The 16,457-nt window shown below is 54.0% G+C and overlaps 3 protein-coding genes across 9 annotated transcripts in view; 2 read left to right on the top strand and 1 right to left on the bottom strand.

Moving 5' to 3' along the window:
* On the top strand, nucleotides 1-9,509 carry FCHSD1 (FCH and double SH3 domains 1). 4 transcript variants are annotated; one of them, XM_081134848.1, is made up of 20 exons: nucleotides 1-67; nucleotides 305-402; nucleotides 1,003-1,048; nucleotides 1,452-1,519; nucleotides 1,825-1,981; nucleotides 2,068-2,204; nucleotides 2,308-2,371; nucleotides 3,162-3,290; nucleotides 3,741-3,863; nucleotides 4,020-4,115; nucleotides 4,534-4,659; nucleotides 5,058-5,162; nucleotides 5,336-5,497; nucleotides 6,109-6,237; nucleotides 6,316-6,399; nucleotides 6,549-6,666; nucleotides 6,801-7,021; nucleotides 7,792-7,879; nucleotides 8,725-8,786; nucleotides 8,925-9,509. In XM_081134848.1, the coding sequence occupies exons 1-20, from the start codon at nucleotides 47-49 to the stop codon at nucleotides 8,988-8,990; spliced, it is 2,100 nt and encodes a 699-aa protein (XP_080990974.1). In that variant the 5' UTR covers nucleotides 1-46; the 3' UTR covers nucleotides 8,991-9,509. The 4 variants fall into 4 exon arrangements, with proteins under 4 accessions (XP_080990974.1, XP_080990975.1, XP_080990977.1 ...); XM_081134849.1 differs by having other exon boundaries at nucleotides 1,846-1,981; XM_081134851.1 differs by lacking the exons at nucleotides 1-67; nucleotides 1,452-1,519 and having other exon boundaries at nucleotides 324-402; nucleotides 1,846-1,981.
* On the bottom strand, nucleotides 9,416-13,542 carry RELL2 (RELT like 2). Of its 3 annotated transcripts, none has more exons than XM_081134885.1 (8): nucleotides 12,745-13,542; nucleotides 12,100-12,339; nucleotides 11,643-11,708; nucleotides 11,494-11,560; nucleotides 10,875-11,060; nucleotides 10,228-10,603; nucleotides 10,072-10,105; nucleotides 9,416-9,834 (listed from the first exon to the last, which is right to left on the bottom strand). In XM_081134885.1, exons 2-7 carry the CDS (start codon nucleotides 12,281-12,283, stop codon nucleotides 10,073-10,075), a joined length of 912 nt encoding a protein of 303 aa, XP_080991011.1. In that variant the 5' UTR covers nucleotides 12,284-12,339; nucleotides 12,745-13,542; the 3' UTR covers nucleotides 9,416-9,834; nucleotide 10,072. The 3 variants fall into 3 exon arrangements, with proteins under 3 accessions (XP_080991011.1, XP_080991012.1, XP_080991013.1); XM_081134886.1 differs by having other exon boundaries at nucleotides 9,418-9,834; nucleotides 12,738-13,542; XM_081134887.1 differs by having other exon boundaries at nucleotides 9,429-9,935; nucleotides 12,745-13,073.
* HDAC3 (histone deacetylase 3) overlaps nucleotides 13,176-16,457 on the top strand; it is a 15,157-nt gene continuing 11,875 nt past the window's right edge. Inside the window, exons 1-3 of one of the 2 annotated variants that reach the window (XM_081134881.1) lie at nucleotides 13,176-13,790; nucleotides 13,888-13,970; nucleotides 15,301-15,443. In XM_081134881.1, coding sequence (XP_080991007.1) covers nucleotides 13,736-13,790; nucleotides 13,888-13,970; nucleotides 15,301-15,443 — 281 coding nt within the window. In that variant the 5' untranslated portion in view covers nucleotides 13,176-13,735. The remainder of the gene's footprint in view (nucleotides 13,791-13,887; nucleotides 13,971-15,300; nucleotides 15,444-16,457) is intronic. The other variant, XM_081134880.1, reaches the window with a different exon arrangement.

Below are 16,457 nucleotides of genomic sequence, written 5' to 3' on the forward strand. Positions count from 1 at the left end.
CTTCCTGGAGTTCCGGAGTCGAGTCGCTGCCGGGGCTGGAACGGAGATGCAGCCGCCCTCCCGGAAAGTGAGCTTGGCCTGGGAATGGGGACTCTCGGCGGGCTGGGGGGAGTGGCGGGGATCAACGGGGCACCGGACTCGCGGTGGGGGACGAGCGGTGGGAAGGGGTCAGAGCCCGACCCAGAAGCACCCGAGGAAACAGCTCAGCCCCGCCCCGCCCGGCCCCGCCTCCTCACCGCTGCCTGCGCGGAGTGTTTTTCAGGTCCCCACGCCAGGGGTCTTCATCCTTTACTTACCTCCTAAGGTGAAGCCGGCTCAGGAGGTGAAGCTTCGCTTTCTGGAGCAGCTGAGCATCCTTCAGACTCGGCAGCAGAGGGAGGCGGATTTGCTGGAGGACATCAGGTAGCCTCCGTCCCCCTCCACATACCCCCATCTTCGCTGTCGCGCCCCGCCTCTCCTCCGGCGTACGTGGGGCGTTGCGGGGGTGGGTGGGGGTGGGGGTACAGGAAGCAGGGATGTGGAGCTCGCCAGACTGCCCATTCACAGCCCTCACCCTAGGCCTGCCTCTCCAGACATACTTCCTCCCACCCCAAACACACGTAAACACACAGGGACCCTCCCTCAACCCTCTTGATTCCACATCAGTCCCTCCACCATCCCCACCCACAGTCACTCTTAGGGCAGAATCCCCCTCCCTCTTCCAGACCTGTTGGAAGGCTGGCGGACACTGTACCCAGGCCCCCATCAATCCTCACTTCCAAGTCCACAGATGGTTCTCCCGGGGTGGGGAGGATCCCGCTGAGGCTATGAGCAATGAGGTGAAGTTGACCTGTCTTCCGGCTGCCTAAGGTGATCTCAAGGACTCTGTAGTCTCATTGCCTTCTGGTGTAGTCTCACTGTAGGCCTGGCTCCCCTCTTCCTCCTGCCCTGGCTGAGGAAAGGATTGGGGGTAGAAGAAAAGAACCAAGCAGTAACACCACCCCACCCTCCTAATCTCCACAGATCCTACAGTAAGCAGAGGGCAGCCATTGAACGGGAGTATGGGCAGGTATGGGACTCTTTTCTCTAGACCTACCCTTTTGTTCTAGCTTCCTTTACACCTTCAGCAATGTTCCTCCACGCATACCCCTGTTCTGGTCAAGAGCCTAGATTCAGGCAGATTTGCATCAAATCCCTGTCGTGCTAACATTTATTAGATGCGTAACCTTAGACAAGTTACTTAACCTTTCTTGGTCTCAATTTCTTTCTCTGTAAAATGGGAATAACAATGATTGTTCCTTCATGTAGGATTGTTGTAAGGGTGGAATAAGTTAGTGCATGTAAAGCGCTTACAAAGTGAGAGGCACATAATACACACCTGGTGAGTGGCATTATTATACTCTGATCCCATATTCTCCCTATTGGGAGGAGTCTTTGAAAGGGAACTGGGTCTATGATGACTTTTCCACCAGGCACTCCAGAAACTGGCTGGGCCATTCTTGAAGAGGGAAGGGCACCGGAGTGGGGAGATTGACAGCAGGTGGGTCCCATGGTGGGGGAGGGCAAGGAACCAGAAGGGATGAGGAGTTCAAGCCGAGGAACCTGTGGGGATGAAGGCCCAGTGAGGGGGGAGGGCACCTGAGCTGACACAGCAGGAGAGGAGCTGACCTAGCAAGGACACTGGAGGTGGGGGTGGAGGACATGAGTGATCCTTGTGGCTGAGTTAATGGGCTGATCGATTGAGGGCTCCCAGACGAGGGGGATGGGAAGGCACTCTGTCTCCCATGGTATTGGTGGTGGGGGGCTGTCTTGTGAAGCTTTGGAGTGCTCCCCTCCTCAACACAGACTTTCTCTGGGGGGAGGCAGGATGGTGTTTGGTGCCTGGCGCTGCCTGCTGGATGCCACCGTAGCTGGGGCCCAAGCCCGTCTCCAGGCTTCTGACCGATACCGTGACCTGGCAGGGGGCACAGGGCGGAGTGCCAAGGAGCTGGTGCTTAGGAAGGTATGGCTCAGTAGATGGGGTGAAGGAAGGGCTTGCTTGGGGCTGGAGGTGGTCTGGGTCAGGACTCTGTGTGTCCATGCCCCTAGGGAGCAGAGAACCTCCAGAGGGCACAGGCTGAGGTGCTGCAGTCTGTCCGGGAGCTGAGCCGAAGTCAGAAGCTGTATGGGCAGCGGGAACGTGTGTGGGCCTTGGCACAGGAGAAGGCTGCTGATGTCCAGGCCAGGTGAGGTCATAGGGAGTTAGTAAGCCTGGGGTGGGGGTTGAGGGAGATAGAGCTAAGGCACCTCTGGTGACCTAATCTTGACTTCTCTCCCTTGCATGCACAGGCTGAACCGAAATGACCATGGGCTCTTCCATACTCGGACCAGTCTCCAGAAACTCAGCACCAAGGTTTGGGGATGCAGGCATGAGTAGGGGTAGGGAAGGGGTGGGTAGAGTAGTATAGTGGTTTGGAACCCAGGGGCATAAGTCTGAGAGACTGGGATGAATTCAGGCTTCCCTACTTCTTGGGTGCATGACCTTGGTTAACTTGATTTCTCTGAGCCTCATTTTCTTCAACTGTAATATGAAAATAGTGCTTTTCTTTTTCATTCCTTTAATATGCACTTATTGAGGACTTCCGTGTACTAAGCACTGTTCTAAACACTGGGATTCACTGGAGAACACTACCAGTGGAGTTCCTGCCCTCACAGCCTGGTCAAGAGAGACAGATAGTAAAACAGTCAGATTAAGTGTAAATAAAACAAGGTGCTATAATACAGGGTAACAAGGGGGTATAATTTAGAGGGATAGCCTCTCTGAACAGGTGGTCTGAGTGTCAAGAAGGAGCCAGGCATGCAAAGATCTAGGGAGGAAATGGTACAAAGGCCCTGAGGCTAGAATAACTTTGTAGGCTCGGAACTCAGAGAAGGCCATTGTGGCCAGAGCACTGTGAGCAAGGGGACAAACACTGTGAAAGAGGTCAGAGAGATTGCAGGGGCCAGCTTCTGTTGGACCTGGTAAACCACGGGAAAGAGCAGCTGGGATTTTATTTTACATGTACCCAGATACCACTGGAGGATATGTAAAATTTTTAGTGTTAGGCGTCTCAGTAATGTTAGAACCCATTCTGGAGCTGGTTGGTCTTGGAAGAACCCCAAAGGTCCAGAGTTCCCTGTTGACACTTATTTTCTCCTCCTAGCTCTCCACACAGTCAGCCCAGTACTCCCAGCAGCTGAAAGCGTCCCGCAATGAGTACCTGCTCAACTTGGTGTCCACCAATGCCCACCTCGAGCACTACTACCAGGAGGAACTGCCGGCCCTGCTCAAGGCCAGTTCCAGCCTAGATCCCCCTGCCTCTCAGTGGGAAAGGATGGGAGGGCCTCCCCCTGCTTCCCACCACCAGCAGGCTGGGTGGTGTTAGGGACCTAGCCTGCTTAGAGTGGGTACAAAATACATACTTGGGTTCTGGTTCTGCTTCTGACTGGTTGCATGACATCGTGCAGAACACTTAACCTCTCTGAAACCTAGTTTCTTCAACAGGAATAACCCCTGCTCTGCCTCCTTTTAAGACTAATGACTTTGGTTAACTTGATTTCTCTGAGAATGAATGTGAAAATACTTTTTAAATGGTTAAGTACTGTGCACACGAGGGCCTGTTATCAGAATAATGTCTTACTCCTTTCCTCTTTCTTAACCTCATGCCCATCACCCATTCAAAACTGCTTTGTGGTAGAGGCCTGGCAGAAGGGTGGTGTCAGTATCTTGGGGTTCTTTCCAGGCCCTGGTCAGTGAGCTGTTGGAACATTTGAGGGACCCCCTGACCTTATTGAGCCGCACTGAGCTGGAAGCAGCAGAGACAGCCCTGGAGCATGCCCGCCGTGGGGCACAGGCAACCTCCCAGGTGAGGGCCGTGTCCTGTAAGAGCTCCCCAGAGATCCTCTTGACTCTTCTCTCCTGAAATAGACCACCCCACTGCGTGTCTGCCCCTTCTCACCTTGTCCTTGGGCTTGGAGAGGGAGCCAGTTCATGACTGACGTGGACTTCTTCTGGCCCCTAGGTAAGCTGGGAGCAGGATCTGAAGCTCTTTCTTCAAGACCCTGGGGTATTTTCCCCCTTACCACCTCAGAAGTTTCAGCCAGCAGGGAATGATCAGGTGAGACCTCCCCGAGTGTTGGAACCGGCCAAATGTGAAGGAGACTGTAGTTTAGGCCCATCCCCGATCCTTCTCATGATATTAACTTAATAACTGTTAAACCGTGGAGAGGGCGTTTCAGACTCCAGTTCATCTCCTTCCCACCAGGAAACAAATTAACACACTTCATTCCACTTTTCTGCCCCTTCACTGCACTATCCTTTTCATTCTACCTCTGTCCCTCAACCTGGATCTCATTCCTGGGACCCTGTGTCTTCACATGAATGCACACCTGTGTCCACGGTCATAGGTGTGTACCCCCACCTTTTTGTCTCTGTCCCTGGAGGTCAGGACAGAGAGAAGAAAAAAGGGAACTGGAGGGAAGGGGAGTAGAGAAGGAGCAGCATCAGGTCCTCCTCACAGCACCCTGTTCATTCAGGTATGTGCCCTGGAGCTGGAGGGGGTTACCGCAGGTGTGACTGGGGAGAGTGACTTGGAGAAAGAGGTTCAGCGCTGGACGAGTCGAGCTGCCCGAGACTACAAGATCCAGAATCACGGGCTTCGGGTGAGGTGGGGGGGTGTAGGTGTCATGGGTGGACAAGAATATCTGAGAGATGGGGTTCCTAGAGTCACTAGGGATGTCCTAGTGCAGGCAAGAGGGGAGGGAAAGGTATTTTAAGCCAACAGTGTGGCAAAGTAGTTAAGAGCACAGCTTTTGGAGCAAGACCCACCTGGGTTCAGATCCTGCTGTGTTGCTTCCTAGTTATGTAACCATGAGTAAGGGAGTGACTTAACCTCTCTGGACTTGTTTCTTCATCATTAAAGCAGGGCTAATAATAGTACCCACCCCATAGGGAAGATCAAGTGATATAATGCATGTGAAGCCACTAGCAAAGTACCAGGTCGATAGTAAGTTGTGTCCCATAGTATCTTCATCCATCCCATTCTCTGCTTCCCATCCAGGTGCTGCAGCGGCTGGAGCAGAGGCGGCAGCAGGCTCCAGAGCGGGAGGCTCTGAGCATAGAGCAGCGGCTGCAGGAAGTGAGGCAGAGCATCCTGCGGGCACAGGTGAGACAGAGCCCTGGGGGTTAGGGTCACTGAGATCCCACCTCCCCAACCAACACCTTCCTCCACTCCTCTGTCTGGTGGTGGGGAGGGGGTAGGCAGGAGGTAGAGGGTAGACACACTTACCTCCCCAAAGCAAGCCCAGCCGTAGACCTAATCCCTCTTCCCCATGTCAGGTGAGCCAGGTGAAGGGGGCTGCCCGGCTGGCCCTGCTGCAGGAGGCTGGCCTGGATGTACAGCACTGGCTGAAGCCAGCCATGACCCAGGCTCAGGATGAGGTGGAGCAGGAGCAACGGCTCAGCGAGGCCCGGCTGTCCCAGAGGGACCTGTCCCCCACGGTGAGTTCCTTCTGCTCCCTCCTACCCCCACACACCCAGGAGGGTCAGACTCCCTAGTGGAGGGCAGGTCCTATAAAATGGGAGTCACAACAGTACCTAAATCAACAGGTTATTCTGAGGCTTAAATGAAATCATTTAAGTATAATTCTTTGCATAGTTTATAGCATAGACTTGTATAGCAACAAACTTGTATTGAGTATAGGATGGTGGTTATGAACTAAGTTTCTGGGGGCAGACTGTAAGTGGTTGAAGTAACAGCCAGTCACTTATTAGCCATGTGATCTTGGAAAGTGACTTAACCTAAAATGAGATTAATCGTTCTATAAAATAACACTGGGTTATGATGAAGATTAAACAAGAGAATATACATAAGATACTTAGCACTGTGCCTGGCACATAGTAAATGCCCAGGACTCTAACTCTGCAGTCATCGTTAGTGTTATCCTGCCCTGTGGTGACTTTTCTTGTGATATCTGGTGAATGGATGGGTGGTACTACCTTGGAGGAGGATCCCGAGTTCTTTAAGGGTAGGATGGAGGAGTGGGAGATACAGTGGTACTTGAGAGTGACACTGATGTCTGTTCTCTGTCCACCCCCCACCCCCCTTCCAGGCTGAGGATGCTGAGCTCTCTGACTTTGAGGATTGTGAGGAGACTGGAGAGCTCTTTGAGGAGCCTGTCCCCCCAGCCCTGGCCACCAGACCCCTCCCCTGCCCCGCACATGTGGTGTTTGGCTATCAGGTGTGGATGGGGGTGGGGACCTCAGATGGGCAGGGATGGGGGATAGCCAAGTCCTGAATCCTTCCTTGTGGGGCCCAGGCAGGGCGTGAGGACGAGCTGACTATCACAGAAGGCGAGTGGCTGGAGGTCATAGAGGAGGGAGATGCTGACGAATGGGTCAAGGTGGGTATGGACCCTGGGCTCTGATCTTGGGGGGTGGGGGCAGTGGGAGGGACTTCCTTGTGGCCCTCAAGGACTCAGCCAGGCAAAGCTAGGAGCCTGAGTGGAGGAGGGCCAGGGTCATGGACGTTATCTGTTTGCTGGGTGAGTAGGCTCGGAACCAGCACGGCGACATAGGCTTTGTTCCTGAGCGGTATCTCAACTTTCCCGACCTCTCCTTCCCTGAGAGTGGCCAGGACAGCAACAATCCCTCGGGGGCAGAGCCCACAGGTAAGAAAGGAAAGTTCTGGGTCAGGGGATACTGGGTATGGAGAAGAGTGACTGAATGGTTGTAACCTAAGGTGTCGTGGTCCTGAGCACGACCATTACCTCCGCCCCTCACCATCTCTCCTGGGTTTCTGTAGCATTCCTGGCCCGAGCCCTGTACAGCTACATAGGACAGAGCACAGAGGAGCTGAGCTTCCCTGAGGGCGCACTCATCCGCCTGCTGCCCCGAGCCCAGGATGGAGTGGATGATGGCTTCTGGAGGGGAGAATTTGGGGGCCATGTTGGGGTCTTCCCCTCCCTGCTGGTGGAGGAGCTGCTTGGTCCCCTAGGGCCACCTGAATCTTCAGACCCTGAACAGGTAAGGCTCATTCTCTCTGGGTCTCCAGGCACCTCTGGGTTGATCCTCCCACCCCACTGACACCCCATGTCTATCTTAATGCTCCCTCCCCTCCTATAGTGGCTTGGGCTTCCCATCTCCTTTGGCTGGGCTGAGAAAAGGGAAACCAAGGCAGTCTTCGTAAGAGTTTGGTGGTGCTGGTTTAGTGCTGGATAGATCTGAGTTCAGATTCCTATTGCATTACCTTGGGCAGTGATTTGACCTCTCTGAGCTTTTTCCTTCATATGTAAAAAAGGAATAATGCCTACTTCAGCACGCCAACTATCTTGATGAGGGACAATGGAGGTAAAGCCCTTAGCACAGAGGCCCACAGGAGGTGCTTTAAAATATAGTACCTATTGTTACAATGCAGCAGGAAGAGCATAGGAGTGGGAGCCTGGAGACCCTGGCTCTAGCCAGGACTTTGCCACTAACTGGCTCTGTGATTTTGGATGGATGTTTTAACCTGAGTCTTGTTCCTAATGTGGAACTCATAAAGATCCCTTTCTCATGGGGGTGTGGTGAGGAATGAATGAATTGATGCATGTGGAGTGCTAGCAGAATGCCTGGGACATAGTGTCAGTACACATTGGCTGTTGAAATGTGTATCAGCTGTGACCACCATCCCGATACAAGCATTTGGCCACTCTTGGTATTGGGGAGTGATGGGATAGGAACTGAAGATGGGATGAGAGGACAAGTTGGTGAAGCCTTCCCACATTCCAGAAGTAACTATGCCCCTTCCTCCTCAGATGCTGCCATCCCCTTCTCCTCCCAGCTTCTCCCCTCCTGCACCCACCTCTGCCTTGGATGGGCCCCCTGCACCTGTCCTCCCTGGCGGTGAGTAGAGGGAACTAAGGGTTCTGGGAGGAGAAGAGGCTGGAAGGAGGAGGAATCTTGGGATGCTTGGCTCTTCTGCCTGCCCTTGGGAACTTCTGCCATCAGGCTCATTGAAGCATGATAGAAGAGCTTGGGCTGTGGAGCCAGGCCTAGTGTTCACACTCCACTCTATGACTTCCTAGTGTGTGATTTGGGGCAGAATGTTCAACCTGTCTGGGTCTTTACAGAGTGGAGTTATGAGTTAAAAAGATGTCTGTAGAGTGCCCAGCATTGTGCCTGGCACGTAGCAAGCATGCTAGCAGTAGCTGTGTTCTCATTATTTTAAAAATTAGCCAGTGTTTTCCCAATACACATTCTCTGTTCTTAAGTGTTTTTGAATTATGCAAACACCTTGGTTTGTGTCATCATTTTCCTTCTTGGAGTGTTCACATTTTCTAAAGTCTTTTGGTACTTGCACTTTCCTCACAGAGCCTCCCTCCATGACCCTGGAGACCTCTGTGAGCACTTTCCGCACCCCCTTCTCTAGCACCGTAGTTCACTTGGAATGATTTAGTAACTCAGTCATTCATTGTGCTTGTTGTGTTTCAGTATTGGGTTCCTGACAGCCACTGAGGGTGGGGTGCTGTGGACCCCACCTCCTCTTCCCTGATACCTTGAGCAAGGCTGATTATACAGCAGGTGCCCCATAAGTGTTGAGGATGGATAAACTGACGTATTTTATGGCCCACGTTGGTGACTATTTGTTAATTCAACAAGTATTTATAGAGTGCCACTGTTTTAAGTGCTGGAGATATAGCAGTGAACAAAACAAAGTCTGAAGACTGACTTGTGGTTCTTGTTTCCAGACCCAGACCAAGACCTGGACTGCCCTGGACCCCTGGACATGATGGCGCCCCGACTCAGGCCGGTAAGGGCCTCTTCCTTGGAGGAGATTATAGAGAAAGGGATCATTCCAACTTGTCCTGTTTTGTCTGTAGGGCTGAGGGAATGAACAGGTATATCCCCAATAGAGGCCTCTGGAGCACTGACTGTGTGTTCCCTACAGGTGCGTCCACCGCCTCCCCCACCAGCTAAAGCCCCGGATCCTGGCCACCCAGACTCCTTCACCTGAAGCCAGGGGCATCACTGCCCCCCAGGATGCTGCTGCTGCCCCTGTCTCCATGCTGTCAGAGACCACCCTTCAATGATCTGGAGTGACACAGCCAAAAGCTGGAATCTCCCCCATTTCTACTCTCACCTCTAGGGGTAGAAACTTCCCCCATCCCACTTACGGGGCTGAAACTCCTTTTCTCCCATTATCTGTCCTCTTGCCGACTCTATGGCTAGAGCTACCTATTTCTTTTCTGCCACCACTCCAGCTCTAGGGTGGTGAACTGCCTGGAAATATCTGGAGCTGGACCCCATTCCCCAAAGTTTTGAGTGGCTCTGGCCCATCTGTGACCCTGGCTCTATGACCCACCCCACTCCAGATGCCATGGCCACTGGGGTTGGGGGCCAGGACGGGGTAGACCTGTCAGAAGGAGTTGGAGCCAGTATGTGAAGCAACTGTAATGGTCTGAGCGGATTTATTGACAGTGAATAAAGGGCATGATGCCCAAGCCAGGGCCTGGGCCTCTTGTGCCAAGAGGGCAGGGGGCCTAAGGTGCTATTGCTTTAGGGGCCCACCAAGGGCAGGGGCCTGCTCCCAGTTGCCGCGCTCTAGCATATGGAGCGAGGTGATGGGGAAGGTGGGTCAGGCAGCCTGTTGGCAGGCAGGGGAAGAGGAAGCTTGAGGGCCAGGGGTGGGAGTTGGGGTCTTCTCCCAAGGTCCCCCAGCCTGAGACCGTGCGACTCCAGGTAGAAGTAGGGCTGGTCCCTCAGCTGGGGGGCAGTGCTGTGCAGTGGAAAGGAGGGGCTTCATAGCCACCCACACCCTGGCTCTGCAAGCTGGTAGTTCTTCAGCAATGAAGAGGAGGCTTGGAGGAGAGGAAGAGTAATAGTGTTGTCTCCTAGTCAAGCGCTATTCCAGCTTTTCCCTGGGGGCTGCAGGACCTTCCCTATCCTCTGGAGCACATGCCTGCTCCCCACACCAAACCAAAGAATATGCATCAAAGGCTAAACCTGGGGTACAGGGAGCCAACCAGTGGGCTTAAGTAGTGTAAGCAGAGGGTGGGAGGATGACATTATCTGACTTGGAGCCCAGGCACACTCACCTCACATACCCTTTGCTCCCCGTGCAGGAGACACCTGAATGAGAGGAGGGGTCAACAGTAGGAGAACAGGATGTGGGTCATATCAGTGCACTCCCATCCCCAGAGTAGGGGGCAATAGGAGCTCAGCCCTTCACAGCCCTGGCCATGTCTTCATACCTGGTGATCTGAGGTGTCCGGTTTGCTTGGCTGTCCATTTGTTTCTTGACTGGTCATCCCTGGGCTTGCGCCCCTCCCTTCAGCCCCCAGCATCGGCTCTGCAGAGGCTCCAGGGTTCCCCCCAAGTGCACAAGGGACCAGGCTGCTGTCCCTGGGTCCTCCATTCTGCACTGGGGGGCTGGTGAGGGCCTGGGGCTGTGGCCTCTCAGGGGGCAGGCTCTCAATGGCTGGCATCCCTGCCCTGGACTGCCCTCCCCCAGACCCTTGACTGCCCCCTGGGTCCTGCCCCCCGCTAGACCCCCAGCTCCTGTCCGTGGGGGAACCATCGTGATGCTCATGCAGCCCATAGCGCTTCTCAATGTGTGTCACCCGGAACCTGGGAGGGGAGGGAACACTGGGGTTTAGGATCACAACTCAGAAGCTGCTTGGCCCTTCCCTCCAACCAGGGACATCCTGGGTTTGATGGCCACTTCCCTCTGGCCTAGGGCAGGGGAGCCCTCTTTAGACTGTGGGGCACATTGTGTACCCCAATTCCTGCTGTAGGTCACAATCCAGGAGAAGACAGCAGTGCCCACCTTTGGAGTTAGGGGCCTGATCATTGGGTCCCCCACCTCCACCTCCCTTGCCCTGGGGCACACTATCCCCACCTTCCCACAGAGAACACAGTGGTCTCCCCAGGCCGGGGGCGGCTCTTTCCTTCCTTGGAGCGTCCCTGACGGACAAGTGGGGGCCTCTTGTTGCGGCTGCAGTGGATGCAAGGGGCTGCAGAGCCCAGGTGCACTGTGTGATGATGGGAGGGGGCTCCATCCTGCAGGCTGGAAGTGGCATCCACACTGGACAGTAGGGAGGAAGGGAGCAGGGGTGACATTTCCATTTCCCTTCTGTTTGTTTCTGTTCTTTCAGTGTGCTCCTTAACCTCCAGATGCCCACTTTCCCTAGGCCCCAACATTCTTTTCTGTCTTTATCTAATAAATTCAGTATTAAGATGGTAGCGATCATGTGTTCTTCCTCCCAGAGATGTTTTCTAAGATGCTTAATCCAAAGGAGTGGCACAAAGGGTGAATGTTAGGCTTGATGATATCCAGATGGGAGGTATGGTTTGAAGGACTTGAGATTTGTGCAGAGCTTCTTTCTTCCTATAGGTTAGCTAGCCTTGCCCTCCCCCCCACCCCAAACATGCAAGGAGACTGGGAGAGAGGATTGTGCTGGAGGAGAAAGTACTCTCCAAGGCAAGCTAAATCATGCCGGCCCTTGTTTCCAGCTCACCTGGACAGCTGTACTGTCCCTTCTCCTTCACTGTCCCCCAGCATCTCCTTCAGGGCCTCAGCATTGGCTGAGGGGAGAAGGAAAAGAAGGAGTCAGTGGAGGTGGAGGTCAAGGCAAGAGAAAGTCGGGGGTGGGGAGCCTACACCCACCTTCGTTTTGGATGATGCAGCGAACAATCCTTTCTACTGTGTCCTCATTCATGTCATCGTCCTCAGCTGAAGGATGAAAGAGGTTGGCAAGGAACTGGGAAATGAGTCAGCTTTGGGGGACATTACCAGGTGCCTTTTGTGGCTTATTGCTCAAGACATACCCATGTGCCTATTTGCCACTGTGCTGGGCATTAGCATTTCAGGGGCCAGGGCAGAAAAGATGAGAAAATCAATGAGAACCCAAGATGATCATCAGTGGGCCCTACCCACCCATGCTGCCCTCTCTAGCCTTGCTTTCGGGGTGGTGTCACCCCACTTGCTGACTCAAGAAAGCATCACTAGGCTTCCTGAAGGCTTGGTTGGGATTTGACCTGGGCCTGTTGGCCAGGAAGGCAGCGGTGTGGGGAGAGGTGTAGGAGGACAGGTGACTGAGCCAGGTTCTAGGCTCCTCACTCACGGGGCTGGAGCTGGGTGTCATCAGGCTCCGAGCCCCTGGATGTGCGGCAGCGGTAGCCCTTCTTCTTGAGCACGTGGCAGATCATGAAGCCTACGAGGCCCATGAGGAAGAAGACCAGCACAAGCAGGAAGAGCATGTACAGCCCATGTTGGGGTGGCTCCAGGTCAGGCTGTGGTTCCGACATGAGGCCCTGGGGGGCGAGCGCGGGCCAGGGTGCCTCCTGGTGTTTGGGGGCTGCAGCTAGGGTTGGGGGAGGGATAGAAATGCGGTCCTCAGGATCTGAAATAGGCAAGCCTAGGAGGTCCGGCCCCACCCACCAGGGAGCTGTCCCGGCCAGGGGTGCTGGTCAGGACCAGGGGTGCCAGACCGCGGCTGCGCAAACCGTCTTCCCTGGTCCCGCTTCCCCGACGCCCACAGCGTTCCCCTTTCCAGTTTGTCCTGCGCTTCCGTCCCTCCCAAGGACACTACGGAGCAAGATGGGACGGAATTCTCAGGCGGCCAGAGCTAGAATCGCGCCTGAGTCAGCGTCCGCACCTCCTTGGCAGCGGCCTGAGCCGGGCCTCGGCAGCCCCTCACCTGCCTGTACTCCACCACCCTTCCCCCCCTTCGGTTCCTCCCATCCTGACCACCTGGCCCACCCGGTACCGGTGGTTTGGTTCTGGCTCCGGCTCCGGCTCCTCCTCGGGTTCCGGCTCCAGGGGCGTCCTAGTCCGGCTCAGGGCCCGGGACGCCCTCCCGGCTCTCATCCCTTGCTTCCTTCCCCTCCCCCCTTCGCCGCACCGGCTCCGGGCTGCGACTGCAGATACCGGTGCCGCGGCAGGCGGGGGGGAGGGAAGGATAGAGAGGGATGCAGGCTGGTTGGGAGCGGCGGCAGGTTCTGGACAACTCTGGCCCGGGAACCGGGAAGAGATGGGGGTCGCCGCCGCAGCCACCCGGGGTTCCTAAATGCCTTCTCCCGTCGCGAGCCGGGGACCAGGAGGCGGAGCGCAGGTGTGCGGGGCGGAGAGCGAGGGCCTTGCGCACTTGTGAGCGCAAGTGTGGTGCGCGCGTGACTGCGCCGGGCCCCCCCCCCCACCCCCGGGGGGAGTGTGCAGCGCCGAGCCTGGGTCCGGGTGGGATGGATTGGCAGTCAGGAGAGCGTTCTTCTCTAGTCTATCCGGCACGCCTGGCGCGGCTCCTGCCCTCAGATGCCCCGGCGGGGTGGTTAGCCAGTCTTCCCAGTGAGCCGGGGGAAGCCAGCTTTCTCCACCCGCGAGGGGCGGCGTGGCCGTAACTCCGGAGCCTCCTAGAGGGGTGACCACGGCCTGCACCCCGTTTGAGGGAGGTGGCTGGACGGGATGGCTCGGCTTCTCGAGGATTTGACCCCCGCCCGGAAGGAAATGGCCCTAGCATTCTAGAACGGACGCTACCTGTCCTCTGCCCAAGCCCAGACGCTCAAGCCCCAGAATCTGAAGGCGAGGCGAGGAAAGGAAACGCTCTCCGCAGGGGGCGTGGTCTGGGCGTGGTCTACGGGAGGCGGGGCCTGGGCTCCAGGTTCCGCAGAGGCAGGCTGCGCGCTGACGCAGCACGTACGACGGGAGGTGGGCCAGGCAGCCGGGCGGGTGGCTGAGGCGCGGGGCCTGGTCCCGCCCGCACCATGGCCAAAACCGTGGCCTATTTCTACGACCCCGACGTGGGCAACTTCCACTACGGTGAGGGAACTGGGTGGTACGCGAGGGGTCTGGACGCTGAGGTTTCGAGGCTGTGGGTACAACGCCAGGGAACTGACGAACTCTTTTCTTCCCCCAGGGGCTGGGCACCCAATGAAGCCTCACCGCTTGGCACTGACCCATAGCCTGGTCTTGCACTACGGTCTCTATAAGAAGATGATCGTGAGTTTCGCCGCCTCTACTGGGGATTGAGGGTGGGGGCGAGCCACGGCCCTAGAGCTAGGTAGGCCGCACTGAATTCACCAAATGAGACCCACCCCAAGAGTGGGGGTGGGGGGAAGGCTGGATAGAAGGAACCAGGAACACCATACCCCCCATATACGGAGTATTGGTTAGTGCATCCACCGACTTAATGGGAGTTACTCTTTCACCTCAGGCCAGCCACCCTTTGACCTCAGGTGGACTAACACTTGGCTTAGAGTTACAGTGGAGTGGGGCTGGTTTGAGGACAGAAGGTGTTTTTCTCCCTAGCACCTTAGGATGCTGGACAGTGCTGTGTCGTCACAGAAGGGAGAGGGCTCTGTATTACTGTATCTGGATGTGAGGTTTACCCTCACTTTCCACCCCTTCTCTGCACCCCTTCTCCACCAACAAGGAGCTGGAGCTCCAGGGAGGACTATAGTCCTATGTATAAATGTGTATGTGTGTGTGGAGGAGAGCAGAAGATACCCTGGGTATCCCCTTCTCAACCTAGAATACCCCTACAGGGGTAATCACTACCCAACCCTTTATCTCCCAGATACACACATGCTGTCTGTCCCCAGCTTGGCATTTGTAGCAGTGATATGCGGTTATAACAGTTAAGCTCAGCCCTCATGCCTTGCAAAGGGAATTAGTCAGTATGAATGAGTGTCCACTGCTTGTGTTGAGGCACACACAAATGAATTGGTCATAGAAAAGATTGAGGTGATGTTAGTGCATGAATCTATGAATTCTCAAAATCTTTTACTGGTATGTACTTGTGTACACTTTCTGGGGAGAGAAAGGTTTTTTGATCTTGCCCAGTTTCCAAAGAAGTGTGTGAATCCCCCCAAAAGATGAATCTCTGGCTTTGCACTTGGGTACTTGGAGTTTTAATTAGAAGATTGTCATATATCCCGTATTTGATTCTAAAATTAAGAACTCAGAGACAGAAAGGGCAGAATCAGAGCCCAGGGGAGGAGATGAGTATGGAGAGAATCAGGAGTCGGAGATCCAGGGAACAGGGCAGGTAGATTGGGGTTTACAGTTGAGAAGGTAGGAAAGGCTGGGCTGGAGGTTGGGAGGAAAAGGCAAGTCCAGTGGTCTTTAGGGGGCTTGATCTTAATAAACCATCTGGCTTATTAAGAGCCTGTCTTCTTCACTGACCTTTGCCTCATAGCATAACAAGGATTGGGGATAAGGGTGCTGGGTGTGGTTTTGGATAGTCCCCAGGGCTGGTTCAGTGTGGGTGGTTTCAGCGCCGTGAAAGGGACTGACCTTGCTTGGGTTCACCTTGTGTTTCCATCCTGAGGTCTTCAAGCCATACCAGGCCTCCCAGCATGACATGTGCCGCTTCCACTCTGAGGACTACATTGACTTCCTGCAGAGAGTCAGCCCCACCAATATGCAAGGCTTCACCAAGAGCCTTAATGCCTTCAACGTGGGCGATGACTGGTGAGAAGACTAGGACTTTTGATGCCAGGAATTTCAAGAACACTTGAGTGAGGTCTTGCAGGCAGTAAGTGGGAAGATTATGAGTCATCATTTGCTCATTGGTTTATTCAACAAATATTTATTAGTCATTTGCTCTAGGCCAGGCCCTGTGCCAAATGGTAGGGATGCAATGATCAACAACAACAGCACAATTTTATTATTATAGTTGTGCTAAGTCCTATGAAGAGGTACGTGACAGTGGATGAGAGTGTATATGAGGGAGAATTACCCAGCTTTGGGAGTCTGGTCAGTGGAGGCTTCCTAGAGGAAGTAATGGAGATTGAGCTGAGATCTGAAGAAAGAGTGAGAGGTAATTAAGTAACAGATGGTTGGGAGGAGAGAGGGTGAGGGGAAGAATGTCATGGGTAGTAGGAATAACCTGTGCTAGGGTCTGTGTGGTAAGATAGAGTATGACTCATTTGAGGAACAGAAAAATGTCTGACCGCAGAATATGAAGAGAAGAGTGATCTGAATTGAGGCTGAAGTGATAGGCAAGGCCTTTAAAAAGTAGACAGCCCTTTGATGAATTGGAGTTTTTACTCCTAGAGTAGAGGAAAGTCTTCTAAAGTGTTTTAAAAAGCAAAAGACTGAGTAGATATGATCAGGTTTACATGATTGGGCTTGTACCATAACATGAAGACTCAGTTTTAAACCCTGTGGGGAAGGGAGTGGACAAGAAAGATAAGTCGTGATCCTTGCTTACATTCTAGTATAATATAGTGACCATAACAGCTACCATTTACTCTTATTTTTAAACTTTTTATTAGGGAAAATTTCAAACATTTCTGAAAGAATAGTACAGCAAACCCCACACATCATATATACATCATTCAGCTGCAACACTTACAAGCAAATGCTAATCTTCATCTGTATCCTCTCATGGTAGATTGTTATTTAAAAAAATTTTTTTTAATCCTCACCCAAGGATGTGTTTTATAACTGATTTTAGAGAGAGAGGAAGGGAGAGAGAAAGAG

This window comes from Miniopterus schreibersii (genome assembly GCF_964146895.1).
Source record: "Miniopterus schreibersii genome assembly, chromosome: 4".
In the NCBI taxonomy this organism is placed as follows: Eukaryota; Metazoa; Chordata; class Mammalia; order Chiroptera; family Miniopteridae; genus Miniopterus; species Miniopterus schreibersii.